The sequence below is a fragment of the Glycine max genome, chromosome 10 (assembly GCF_000004515.6).
Source record: "Glycine max cultivar Williams 82 chromosome 10, Glycine_max_v4.0, whole genome shotgun sequence".
Lineage (NCBI taxonomy): Eukaryota > Viridiplantae > Streptophyta > Magnoliopsida > Fabales > Fabaceae > Glycine > Glycine max.
The window spans coordinates 5331255-5344315 of NC_038246.2; the positions used below are offsets into that span (position 1 = coordinate 5331255).

The 13061-nt window shown below is 32.6% G+C and overlaps 1 protein-coding gene across 4 annotated transcripts; it reads right to left on the reverse strand.

The window, feature by feature from the left end:
* Positions 1-319: 319 nt before the first annotated feature.
* LOC100781309 (ethylene-insensitive protein 2) lies at positions 320-9025 on the reverse strand. 4 transcript variants are annotated; one of them, XM_006588736.3, is made up of 10 exons: positions 8864-9025; positions 8698-8757; positions 7769-8024; positions 7284-7566; positions 6484-6570; positions 6246-6356; positions 5960-6172; positions 4101-4286; positions 1296-3989; positions 320-918 (listed from the first exon to the last, which is right to left on the reverse strand). In XM_006588736.3, the coding sequence occupies exons 4-10, from the start codon at positions 7530-7532 to the stop codon at positions 562-564; spliced, it is 3897 nt and encodes a 1298-aa protein (XP_006588799.1). In that variant the 5' UTR covers positions 7533-7566; positions 7769-8024; positions 8698-8757; positions 8864-9025; the 3' UTR covers positions 320-561. The 4 variants fall into 4 exon arrangements, with proteins under 4 accessions (XP_006588799.1, XP_006588798.1, XP_014618493.1 ...); XM_006588735.3 differs by having other exon boundaries at positions 7662-8024; XM_014763007.2 differs by lacking the exon at positions 7769-8024.
* Between the last annotated feature and the right edge of the window lie 4036 nt (positions 9026-13061).

Here is a 13061-nt window from a genome sequence, read left to right on the forward strand (position 1 = left end):
CATACATCATTACTAAAAAAAGTAAAAGCAAAATACTTAATATGAGCAGAGAATAAAATAAGCTGATTTCAGAGAACTGGACCAACCAAAAAACGTAACCACTTCCATCATTTTAACGCTTGAAAGACTTGATGAAAACGAAAATTTGGCAACCATAACAGGTACCTTAATAAAAAAAACAAAAATTAAAAACACATCGATAATTTTTTTCCCTGTTAAGATGACAAGATGTCGACAATTTTCTTCCCATTTTGTTTCCCCACCTTGCATGCAGTAGCGAGTGAAGTAATGAAAAATAAGCCAAAATGGTAGAAGTCAGTTTCCATCTAACCATCTTTTTCCTTTGATTTTTTGTTGCAATTACATATAGTAACTCTAACCCTATGTGTATATAACATTACAAGGAAATAAAATCTGCAGTGAGGATTGGTACACGGAGACAGCAGTCTTGTGGCGAGGAACTTCCTATGGTAATCCTTTGATCTACAGCATGAACTGCTTCACAAATCAAAACAGCCCAAGGAACACTGCTTATGTTAATGCGTAGTGAAAGGCAAAATGCTACAAGTATATCTTGCGAATCCCTTCTTGAGTAGTGCCAACTGGTTTGTTGGATAATCTACGCTTATACCGTTTGAGAACAGATGCCAAATTCTCCTTTCCCTTTGGGAAGGCTACGTCACCAGCAGCGGTTCCTGTGCGACCTTTCCGGCTGGAGATTGCTATCTCCACATCCTTGACCATCTCAAACACCACTGATGCAGTTGTGCATTTTCCACGGCCCGGTTTTGACGCAGGGGGCAGCATCCCATTGGAAGGAGGCGAGCTTGACTTCTGCTGGTAAGTCATGGGAACTTGAAGGCAAAAGCATGGGGTCATGGGACTACGAGGCTTGGAGAAAGCCAGATCAATGATGCCCTGTTCATAAAGGCGAGAAATTGACAAATAAGACCAATGAAATGTAGAGAACTAAAGAGAGTAGCCTTGACTAGGAAAGGAATGGTTGTATCCTTTACAGCAGATTATGACATGCAACCAACAATGCCTACATTATAGTGCCTACTTAATGGATGAGTTCTATGTTGATGAGTGATGAATGCATACAAATATCACTTTGGAACAACATCTCCAAGTGAACAACAACCAAAGGAAATACCCCACTTAAGAGAAAAAATATTTAGTTCTCCATGAGGCATGAAACAGACTATCTCCACAAATAGCATCTACTTTTAGACTGGTGAGTGCTTTGTGAAAAGAGCAGCTAAAACTCAAACTTCAAGATTACTAAAATTTACCTGGAGGCGATTGAGTACATAAGTGTACTTCCCCCACAGCTCTGGTCGGCTCTCCATTAGGGAGAGGTCCAGAACACGTTTGATACACCACACTCCAAAGCTTATTATTATATCTGCTCTCCAAACACATCCTTCCCCACAGTTAGGGATTGAGGTTACAGAAAAACTAGACCAATTTGCCTCATTATTCTTCATTGAAGAACAAGCCTTCCCATCAGAAGAAAGATATCGAGTTTCTCCCATATGATTGCGGTTCATCTCTGTGGTTTCAATTTCATAAACAAATTTCTCCCTTGCAGCAACACGGTCAATCAGATCTTCATCAGCCCCATCATTCTGTTTAAACAACCAATCAGACCCTTCCAATTTTAAGAGTTTCAAAATACATTGTCTAAAAGATTGAAGAAGCTTGCCATCAATATCCACAACTGAAGTAATTTCATGAGTAGTTGCACTAGGCCTATTTCCAACATCTTCTGTTGCAGCATTATGAATTTTATCATCCACCCCAAACTGCTCAAAAGGCTGTCTGGACCAGAGGGATCCAGTGCCAAAACCAGAACTCAACTGAGAAGAAAGTACACCACCGTAGACTTTTGATGGAGAGAGTACATCAAAGGCTAAAGGAGCTCCTGTACTTGATCCAGAATTTGAATATAATGACGGTTCATAATGAGTCCTACTTGCAGAAGATCTATATCCACCAACAGAATCATCCCATGGAGCACTTTTATCAGACAGGTAAACATCCCTGTGAGGGATGGCATATCCTGAAATGTCTGGCAAGCTGTGGAACTTCTTAGCATAGACTGAACTGACTGTACTATCCACAGGTCCGGAAGGGCGAGAATCATAATAGGACCTCTCAGATGGCAATTGGCTATTCTTAGAGACAGCAATGTTCGGGAATCCTGGGGGTTGGCTTAAACCAGAACCGTTTTGCAACTTTTTACCCAAAGCAAATGCAATAGAATTCCTGTAGTTGTTTGTATTACCCATGGAAGGGGATTCCCTCAGACCATTTAATTTATCAGAATTTGTGTCTTTACCAACTTGATTAATATATGATGAAACCTGATAACCATGTATGGTAGCTGGCTGATAATCCCAGGCTGCAGATGTAGGTAGATTGTGCACACTAAAATAGCGCCTTTCACCAGCATCAAGGAGATTGCGGCTGGAGGTCTGAACATATTCATCCATAAACTGGACAGGATTTGCCTGCAGTGAGGAAGAACTCCTTTGAGGCCCAAAGGAAGCCTCTAAATTACTTTGCATCCTATTCAGCCTGGGAGATTCATATGGAGCAGAGTTCATTAAAGTATCTGGAGCTCTACTTCCTACAGATTTGAAGTATTCATAACATGCCTTACATGAATCCATTTTTTGCAAAGAACCAGTGAGTGTTGAATCTACTCCCAGTAAAACATCAAGTTTCTTGGCCTTAGCTTCCTGGGTAAATTGACCATGGAAATGAAAAAGTTGTCCCCAGAATTCATCAAGAATAGCAGCTAGTTGACGTCTTGCACCGCGCCCTAAACCTGCTAATCTTGAAAGACTTCCAATGCTATTCCCTCCATCATCACTTTTCCCACTAAGGCTCCTGAATGATGCTGGGCCATCTGATGCTGAAGATGGGGCTAGTGAGACCACTTTTGGTATTTCTTCAGTTTCCCATGAATCTCCATAATCATCATCCCTTTCGGCATTTGAATCTCCCTCAACTTCTACAGTTTTCTCAACAGGGGCAGTAGTTTCTGTTTTCAAAGTTTTGGAATCTCCCAATATAATATCAGAAGTCTCATTACTTACAGCTGGTACTGCCTCTGATTCTGAAGTGGAAGCTGATTCCTTAACAACAGAAGTTGGGGAGAAAGGAAATGATGTAAATGGATGAGTCTCCCTTACAGTAGTCACAGGAACATCAGGCTCCATGATAGTTTCAGGTAGATCATGATGAAAACTTGCAATTGGTACATCTGAGTATTCCAGGGTCCTTGCTAGAACTGGTGATGGTTCCTTCACCTGAACTGATGCATCTCCATGATATCTTGTTTCTTTTAAATCTGTTTCCTCGTTATCAATCCGTGACTTTGGTATGGCTTGTGGCATGTCCCAGTTCCATGCCTGATCATCCAATTGAACACTTGCAGATTTTAAAGGTGTGGCAGCTAACCAAAGCATCAGACAGAAAGATGCAAAAGCAGTGCACAGAAGGACCAAATAAGAGAGAGACACACCAGTCTCCACATTCCATCTCAAATTGCCCACCCAATCACTACTGCCAAATACCATTTCTACAACAAAGACAATATTCAAGCCAAGCATCCCAATGAATATGATCAATGCCAAAAATTCCACAAATTGAGGGATCTTGTGTACCCCCATTATTGATCTAGATGAGGCGATCCGAAAAAGGGGGATCACAGAAGAAGGAAGTTGCAGAGCTACCACAATCTGAGTGAATATAAGTAGTTGATACATCCCTTCAGCTCCTGAATTCCAAACGCAATAAAGGGCAGGCAGAACAGCAATTACTCTAATTGTAGCATAATGAAGCCAACCCGGAATATCCAATTTTAAGAAATTTCGCACTACTACTTCTCCACCGAAACTCCAAGTTAATGCTGTGGTTTGATTTGAAAAAAACAGAATGAGTAAAAAAGCAAGCATGGCTATTGGACTACGCAACACCTGCAATAAGAATCTTAGAATTAGTTTTGTTAGGAATGTTTAAGACAGATGTGGCTTTGTAAGTTGTAAATAAATATCTAGATGTAGATCAATCATGGGCAGAAAGGAGACCTGTTCCATTGGCGATAATGCGTCCTGAAAAGTAGTCAAAACAAGACCCATACTGTAGAACTCATTTGCTGCAGCATTCATCAGCACATTATTGACCAAATAAAGGCCACTGAAGACACACATGATGGCCAAAAAATGGTTATGACACAAAGCATCCTTAGAAATGGTAGTTGATCCCTGATGCCACTGCAGAAAAAGTAAACCAAGTCTCAGATTGACAAAACAGAAATGAATATGAAATGGTACACTATATGCAGTCCTTTACAAAAAAATGCAAGAAAGTAATCAGATCAGACAAGCTTAAGCAATATATTTTCATGCAAGGGTTCCTAAGACTGGACTAGACTGACCAAATATAACCTCACTTAGCCGTGTCTGAGGAAAGGATTGTGATCATGACCTCCCCACTCAGACATTTATACAGGGGTAGTCTTAATGATGGTTCGAACACAAGACTAAATTAGAGAGATTGCTGAAATTCTAGTGGGACATTGAATGAGTAAATTGTATATTCATGATGATCACCCCATAGGACATTCTTTAATCAGACACGGGTGGTGCAGCTAGCAGCTTAATTACAGTCAAGATGTCCTCAGAGATCATAGGCTGAGATATTCTCACATGTACAGAACTGAGGTATTCCTGCTTGGTACAAAGCCCCCTAATCCCTAGCTTTTAAGAAACATTGGGGCTTATAAACTGAGGTTTTAGAAGAGGTATTCCCGGATGGTACACAGCTCCATAAACACTACATATGCATAAGCAGCAGTATCTAAGTGTAACATGAAATCTTCTAAGTTTTTTAAAGTGAACCACCCAATAATATCATTTTATGGTTCCAGAAACAATCCTGGGCACATGATTTCTGGAGAATTTTAAAGTAAAACAAGGCAAAGAACAAAACTTCTATTAGCTTATTAAGCTATTCTCAATTTTTATAATGAAGAGATTATTTTTACACTATTGACCTCATACTTAAGAATAAACCTATAAAATACATTGTGTTTTCTGAAATGCCCCCAAAGTTCCTCATTGTTGGACCATAAATTTGTTTCATCAAGCTTTTTGTTTTAGGGTCTTAGTCTTAGAAGTTAGAGCAGAATCAGAAAATTATCAAAAAAAAAAGGGAAATGCATTCTGAGAACAAGAATCAATTATATTAGTAGTTTGAATAGCGCAAAGGGCATCACCATGTGACAATCAATTCAAGAGCCTATTAACGAATGTTACATTTCCCCAACAAAAATATCTGGCGATAAAGTGTTAGTTTTTCCCTCTAGTTTTTGCATGACACCCAATTATAAAACAGTTCCTGATTTTTACCCACCAATAAGCAAACTTTCCCAAGCATGTAATATCTAATTACCAATCCATATCCCAAAGCACTAGCATAGTTGGTCCTTCCTTTTACAACTCTACTTGCAAGACTAACTTTAACCAATAGGAAATTCATGTTTTGGTTTAGAGTCTTTAGACCATTATCAGATGTAGGCAAAAATGATACTGTGATTACTTATTTTATGATGAGCACTAAAATCATGTTTTGGTTTAGAGTCTTTAGACCATTCAAATTAGCAAGAAATGCAAACATTGGCAAAATAATATTCAACAGATTATCAGATAAAAGTAACACTCTGATTTGGATAAAATAGCTGTAAAAAAATAAAGCAAAATAAAAAAATTCGACACACAAAGATTTGGATAAATCTATGCAAAAACAAGTAAGGAAAATGATGGAACAACAGGCAAACCACAAGATGTAAACATATCCAGAAGAACACAAAAGATATAAGCTTGGAAGCAATGAAGCATGCTATGATGCTGATGTTAGAAAAATTAAAAACCACACGAAATATTACCTGTACAATAGAGGAATGAAGGTAGAAGTTGTGAGGCACAAGAATTGCTCCTAATAGACTCATCAGCACAAATGCACTCTCCCCATTCAACTTTGTTAGTATTCCATTAATGGATAATGGAATGTCTGGTTGATTAATGAGTGTTCCAAGTACAAATGAAAGAAATACAAAACCTGACACAAACAGTCCCAGGATCTTTGCCTTCTCAATGTCCTAGAGAAAGGATATATCATAAGTGTATTGTAGATCAACAGAGATTCATGAATAAACAAATAATGATACTTACAAGGATGACAAAAAGAAGGAGATGGAAAACAGCACCAGTAGCAGTTAAAAAGACACAAGTGAACAAGTCCCACCCAAAAAGAATATTTAATCCATGTGCCATGCCCAATATCTTGCAAAAACAGGTAAAATCACATGATCATGTCAAAATAAGTTCAGTCATGTATATAGTGCCTTAAAGCACTGATAAATCATATTCTTTGCTAAAGAGACACGAAATCATGAGTGAGAAATATTACCATGTTAAGGTCTAGCATAATCACCGAAAGTTCTGCTTGAACTCCAAGAAGCATGCACGTCCAATTATCGTACTCATCACTGCAAATCTTTGGCACAGAGAAAGTGAAGCCCCATAAGCAAAACACACTGATTTAAGATTATGCATGAAGTTACTAGAGTGTGTATCTGAGTGGATTTGTAGGATAGAGAAATGCCGGAAACCAACTACCAACTTAGTAATCAACTTAACACGTAAATTAAAGAAACACCAAACAACCCAACCCATAACCCGTACATTACATAGTATATCACACCGCCAGACACATTCCTTTACTTATCATTTTTAGGATCAAAGAAACAATTAATATTAATACGTATAATGTCCTTACTTCCAAGTTGTATCTACAAGGGTAGAATTAGGATAGAATAGAAATGTCCATCAATCAACATATTTTTATAAACTTCTAACTTATAAGTCAAATAAAACACTGACAGAGAATGGAAATAATCATCAATATTCTTAATTTCCTGATTAACTAAAACTAGAAACATAAAAAAGGTGGGGGAACACAAAAAATCTTTCTAGCTTCATTTTCTCTTGACAAGAACCTTCTTTTCTATAGCCTTCCATCTTATCATTTCCTACTATGCAATTGCTTACTTGAGAGGGGTGAAGGACAAACATTACAAAATCACAAACCAACAAATTGTTCAAAACCTCCTTTTATTGTTTTGAGGGGGGAGCCCAGAAAATTTTCAAATTGTACAATTGTACTGCATTAACAGTGAATATAAATCCATGAACTGGAAGGTATAATACCTGAGCAAGATCTTTTCCTGTGATAACACCAATTTTTGCTGCTATGTACTGACAGAAGATGGCAGCAAGATTAAAGATAAGTGTGAAGGCCATCAGATCGAACCCAAATCGTGCACCTCCTTCAGCAATTGCCACCCACTTTCCAGGGTCAACATATCCTATTGAAATCAAAAGCATAGGCACAACAGCAGGAAGCGACCGGTGAAGAAAACCGGGAGGGTGATTTGCGTTCAAAGTCTCTGCTTCCATTCTTCCTCTTCTACTAGTACCACCAGGATTAGGTCTACAAGCAATTGGAAGTACCAATGCTCAGCGAGCCATAAATTATATTGCTGCTAGATAAATACTATATTACTAGCAAAACATTCCATCTATTACAATTTACAAGTCATCCACCAAGATGTTAGCAGCTTCAAACATTAACCATAATAATCCATATAATTAAAGGACAAAGGACTTTCAACTTGCAAGCCAGTCCAAGACACCTTCAACAATTCAACAACTAGCTTCTCTTCCTCGTACCCCAACAGCAACCCAGCGGATGATGTTCCAACATCAACTATGATCATATATCATGCATAAATCTGACTTCATTAGTAAAGTCAACCTGCTTCCCATCCCAAAATCTCTTCACCACAACCTTACAAATGATTCCACTCATTGATAAATCAATCCAATCCATCTCAAACTTCCAAAACAAAGCACTCCATGATAAATCAACCTCCTCGAACTCCTCAAATCCTGCATCGAATTAGTTCACATAAACAACAACACAACCGCCATAATAGAAATAACAAATTACAGTGAAAAAAATCCATCAACAACACAAAAAAAAATCATTTTATCTTTCTTAAATTTGATTTAAAAAGCACCAAAAAAAAACGGTAACAAAAAGACCACCACAGCAACAAAGTTTACAGCATCCACCACAGTTAAATAATTACCAATTTATCAAGGAGATATAAGGTTGGTTGGGTGGTTAAAAAAGGAAGGAGAAAAAAATGGTGGATTCTATCTTCTTAGTCTCTGCTAACAAACTAATAATTAATATTTTTTATAAAAAAAAAAGTTACATAATTAACAACAACAAAAAATTAGATCTCTAGAAGAAAACAAAACGCTAAAAAATGTTGAGAAACTTGGAAGCAAAACAAAAACCCTACCCTGTGTACGGTCATGAAATAGATAAAAAAAAGAGGAACTGAAAGAGTTGGCGTGGATCTGATGCAAGAAGAAACACAGGAAGAAGGAAGAAGAAAGAGAAAATAAGGGGGAAAAACAGAAGCACGAATTTCGACGAGGACGATGATTGGGGTTTCACGACTAAGAATTAAAAAGACCGTACAATACAACAGAAAAACAGTTTCACCAGAGTCTGAGAGTAGTTGTTATTAGGGTTCTGAAATCTCTCTACCTTTTCTCTGAATTTCTTTTCAGCTGCCACAAGTCTCTGTCTCAGCTGTGCTATTTACTCCTGCAAAGTAGATCTCACGGATCATATATATAAACATTAAATCAAATTAATTAATTCATTGTTTAATAATTTAGCATAGGTAATGATGTAAGGTACTACTACTAACTTATGTGAAAATGGAGAGAGAGATTTTCCCGGAAAGCTGAGAGAAAGCTAAGAAAGAAAAAAGAAAATTTATGGCATGGGTGAAGGGTTTCAACTTTCTAGGCCACATTGAAGAGAGAGAAAGTGTGAGTGAATGAAGCGAGAAAAGAAGGAAAGAAAAGTTTCATATTTCATAAATGTGTTCCAATAAGTATCTCAAAAAACGAAAAACGCTATTAACGTTTTTTAGTATTTTTCTCTTTTATTTGTCTTTTTTATTTTAACCGAAAGATATTTAAAACTTCTATTTCACACTCAATTAATATTCTACCATCACAATTTTAATTCTTAATTATTACTTATGTCTAATTTTTTAATAAAAAATTGGTTATCATATTATTCATAAGGAATATCTACTCGCTTTTATTAGTAAGCAATCTCCATTAAAAAAAATTGATGGACTAAATTTGATGATTTTTCAATTACTATTTTCATTCACATTCAAACATGAGAATTGAATCTAGTGCTCCTGTAATCAATATCTCATTGTTATCTTTTATAAAATTTATTTATATATTTATAAATAAAAAAAATGTATTATTATGCAATTTTACTAAAACAGTGAGGTGTCTACAATAAATGATGATTGTGGATTTTATCAATGCTAGTGTTAATATTCGTAATGTAATCCTTTGTACGTTTTCATGGTGCATATCAGATTACATATCTATGAAATGATAAATCAGAGATTAATTATTCAACAATACATATCTTTGCACTTACGATACTATAATTAAACTTGAAAATAATATGATTAATTATACTAGATGATAAAATATATGCACATATGAATATATAATAATATAATGCATCGCACAAATTTATTTAAATATGAAAATATAATTTGAATATATAAAAGTATATTAAAAATTAAGTTTTTTATGATTTTACAATTTATTATAAACAATTCAATATATTTGAGGAAAAAATATTCATAATAAATAGTATTATAATGATATTATGTGTTTTTTTATTAAAATTAGTCATATTAATTATCAACTTGTTTATTATAATATATATATTATGTAGTTCATTGAAATAATTAAACAACTATTTTTTAATAAACTATATATCTCATATTCATTAATACTTTAAAAAAGAAAAGTAAAAAATATTTAAGCTATTTCTATAATCATTGAAGCTTTGAATTTAGTTTTATAGCATCTAATCATAGCAATGGTTTGAGTGATTTTATACTCATCAAATAATATGAAACAAAAAAATATGATCATACATTTTTTTTTTTTGTCCATGGATGTTTTAATATAAAAAAAATAGAATATATACTTAATAATTGAATGATATATATATACACACAAATGCTGGCCTAATTTAAAATTAAAAGTATGCTACTTTGACTATCTATCATAGTTAAATTTAATTAATTTTATATAAATTAAGAAGAAGCAATATTCAAATAGAAATACAGTTTAAAAGATTAGATGTACTAACTACATGAAATGATTAATAAAACATAAATATAGTTAAATCAATTATTTTATGGGTGTACTAATTTTTATTAATATTTTATATTAAAAATGTTGATCTTTTTCTTTGAATGTGTAGTATTATAAAAAAAATTAATAGTATTCAACCATTAATTTATATAGATTTTTTTTATGATGATTTGATCATCTCCTACTATAGGTTATAAAGTGTCAAAACAATGAAGCATCAATTAAAATCTTTATTAAGAGAGATATAGTAAAATAATGATGTAAAAAAATTTCGTGTGTTGAATTTGATAATATAAATAACACATGACAAAATGAGATTTGTATACACTTTTGCCAAGGAATAAGGGTGCTCTTGGATTGTTTATTTAAATAACTATAACCATAATTAATAAATAACTAGATTATAAGTAAATATTATAACTATAACTAGTTATTTTTATTAATTATTTTTTTTGCTGATACTAGTTATTATTTTTAAAAAGCAATTCTATAACCTGTTATAAATAAACTAATATAAAATCAATTATATAATAAGTTATATATAAATTCAGTTACATAACCGATTATGAATGAATTAAAACCAGTTATTTAAAAATATACTTAATTATATAATTGATCTCTTAATTATAATTAAAAGATCGGTTGAGTCTCTTAATTATTATAAAATTCAATAAAATCCTTTAATTATTTAAAAAGATTCAATTGGATCCTTCATTTGTAAAAAAAAATGGTTTAATTATTCATTTAGTCTTTATAATTTTTAAACTTATCCAATTTAGTTCCTATACTTAATAAGTTGTTTTTTTAGTCCATGTAGTTTACATTTTAATTCCCAATAGGTCCCTACCGTTAAAATTGTTTAACACTGTTAACGAACCTTGGCAAAACTCCCTCTGCACCGCATCACCGCAAAACGTCCTCTGCATTTTCAATTCATCTCCCTCTCGGCCACTGTCGTCCATTGTTGGGAATTAAAACTCATTGCGATTTGCTGCAATCAAGGGTTGGCCCATGTCATCCATTGTTGCAACCAACTGAAAACCAGACGTGTTCTTCTTTAACAGAGGATGAATGCAAGAGCGGTGCGAGGTGTCGTGTGGTGCAAAAACACACCTGAGCATTTTACATGCAAGTGAGAGTTCTGAGTGATTTTCTTCCTTTGCACGCTTAAAACTATTGAGTTCCCTCTCAATTAAAAACTCACATATACAAAATGGTGTTAAACAACTTTAACGGTACTACGGTAGGGACCTATTGGAAATTAAAAAATAAACTACATGACTAAAAAAACCACTTATTAAGGGACTAAGTTGGATAAGTTTGGAAACTATAGGGACTAAATGGATAATTAAAAATAAAAAAAAAATCAATGGTATTCTTTAAATTTTTAAAAAAAAAATCAATTAGATCTCTCAATTATTAAACGACTCAATTAGATCCTTTAATTAGGTCCTTCAAATTAAGAAGTTCAATAAAAAAAATTATATATTCTATTATACAAAAGAACTTGATTGTAATGTTTTAAATAATTAAAAAAACTACTTTTTCAATTTTTAAATAATTGAGGGATTCAATTGAATAACTTAATTAAATTTTTTAATAACTGAGAAACTCATTTTTAATAAAAACAAGTTAAATTTATAATCAGGGACCAAATTAAGTCTTTAAAATAACCTTTTCTATAAAATTGTTTATAGTTTTATAACTATAATCATTTTTAATAAAACAAGTTATTAATTAATAAATCATAAGTCTTTGAGAGGAACATACTCATATTGGCAAGGAAGCCCAAAGTTCGTACTAACCAGGTCTTGGCAAGGAAGGATTAATTAATAAATTATAAGTCTTTGAGAGGATCAATATGCAAATCATTTGTTTGAATCATGTTTGGGATGGTCAAAATTACATTTCTCAATCTCTTTTATGTTTTGATGTAAAGCTTGCAAAAGCAATAATAAATATCAATAAATATAATTTTTGTGCCATTAATTTTTAGTTTTAGTGTTTCTCAATTCTCATTACAGTGATGACTCTATCAAGCTAGAGTAATCTACATGAACGGATACATAAAAACTGAGATGTCATAACTCATAACTAATGAATTTTTTTAGATTAAATTGTAATTTTGTTCTTTTTAAAAATTTAAATTATTTATAGATAAGATAACAAATCACTAACATATTAGCTTTATTTAATAAATTACATTAATATTATTTTTATATATCATTAGTAAAGAGTTATTAATTTTTTAAAATTATTAAAATTTATAAATTAAAAAATATTTAATATATAAATATATTTAATTTTATTTTATATCATTTTATATGTTTTTATTTTGAATAATTTACATATTTTTATTTTACCAATTTATAATTAAATTTTATAAATTAATAAGTAAATTATTTACATAACTTTTTTTTAAATTGATTTTAATATACAATTTTTTTACTATGTAAAATTAAAAACATATATGTATTAAATATTTTTTAATTTATAAATTTTTATAATTTTAAAAATAATAATTTTTTACTATTGGCACATAGAAAGTAATGTTAATATAATTAATTAAATAAAGTAAGTATTTTATTGTCTTGTTTATGAATAATTTTACATAAATAATCAGAGTAAAAATAATATGTATGTTAAAATCAATTTATAAAAAAATTATGTAAATAATTTACATATTAATTTATAAAATTTAAT

Bases quoted from the DNA above. Each gene is read 5' to 3' on its own strand.
- LOC100781309 (XM_006588735.3), bottom strand. The intron at 4,287-5,959 runs GTAATATTTCGT...CTTTTTCTGCAG, and splicing joins TTCATTCCTCTATTGTACAG to TGGCATCAGGGATCAACTAC. The intron at 3,990-4,100 runs GTCTCCTTTCTG...TTCTTATTGCAG, and splicing joins CATTATCGCCAATGGAACAG to GTGTTGCGTAGTCCAATAGC.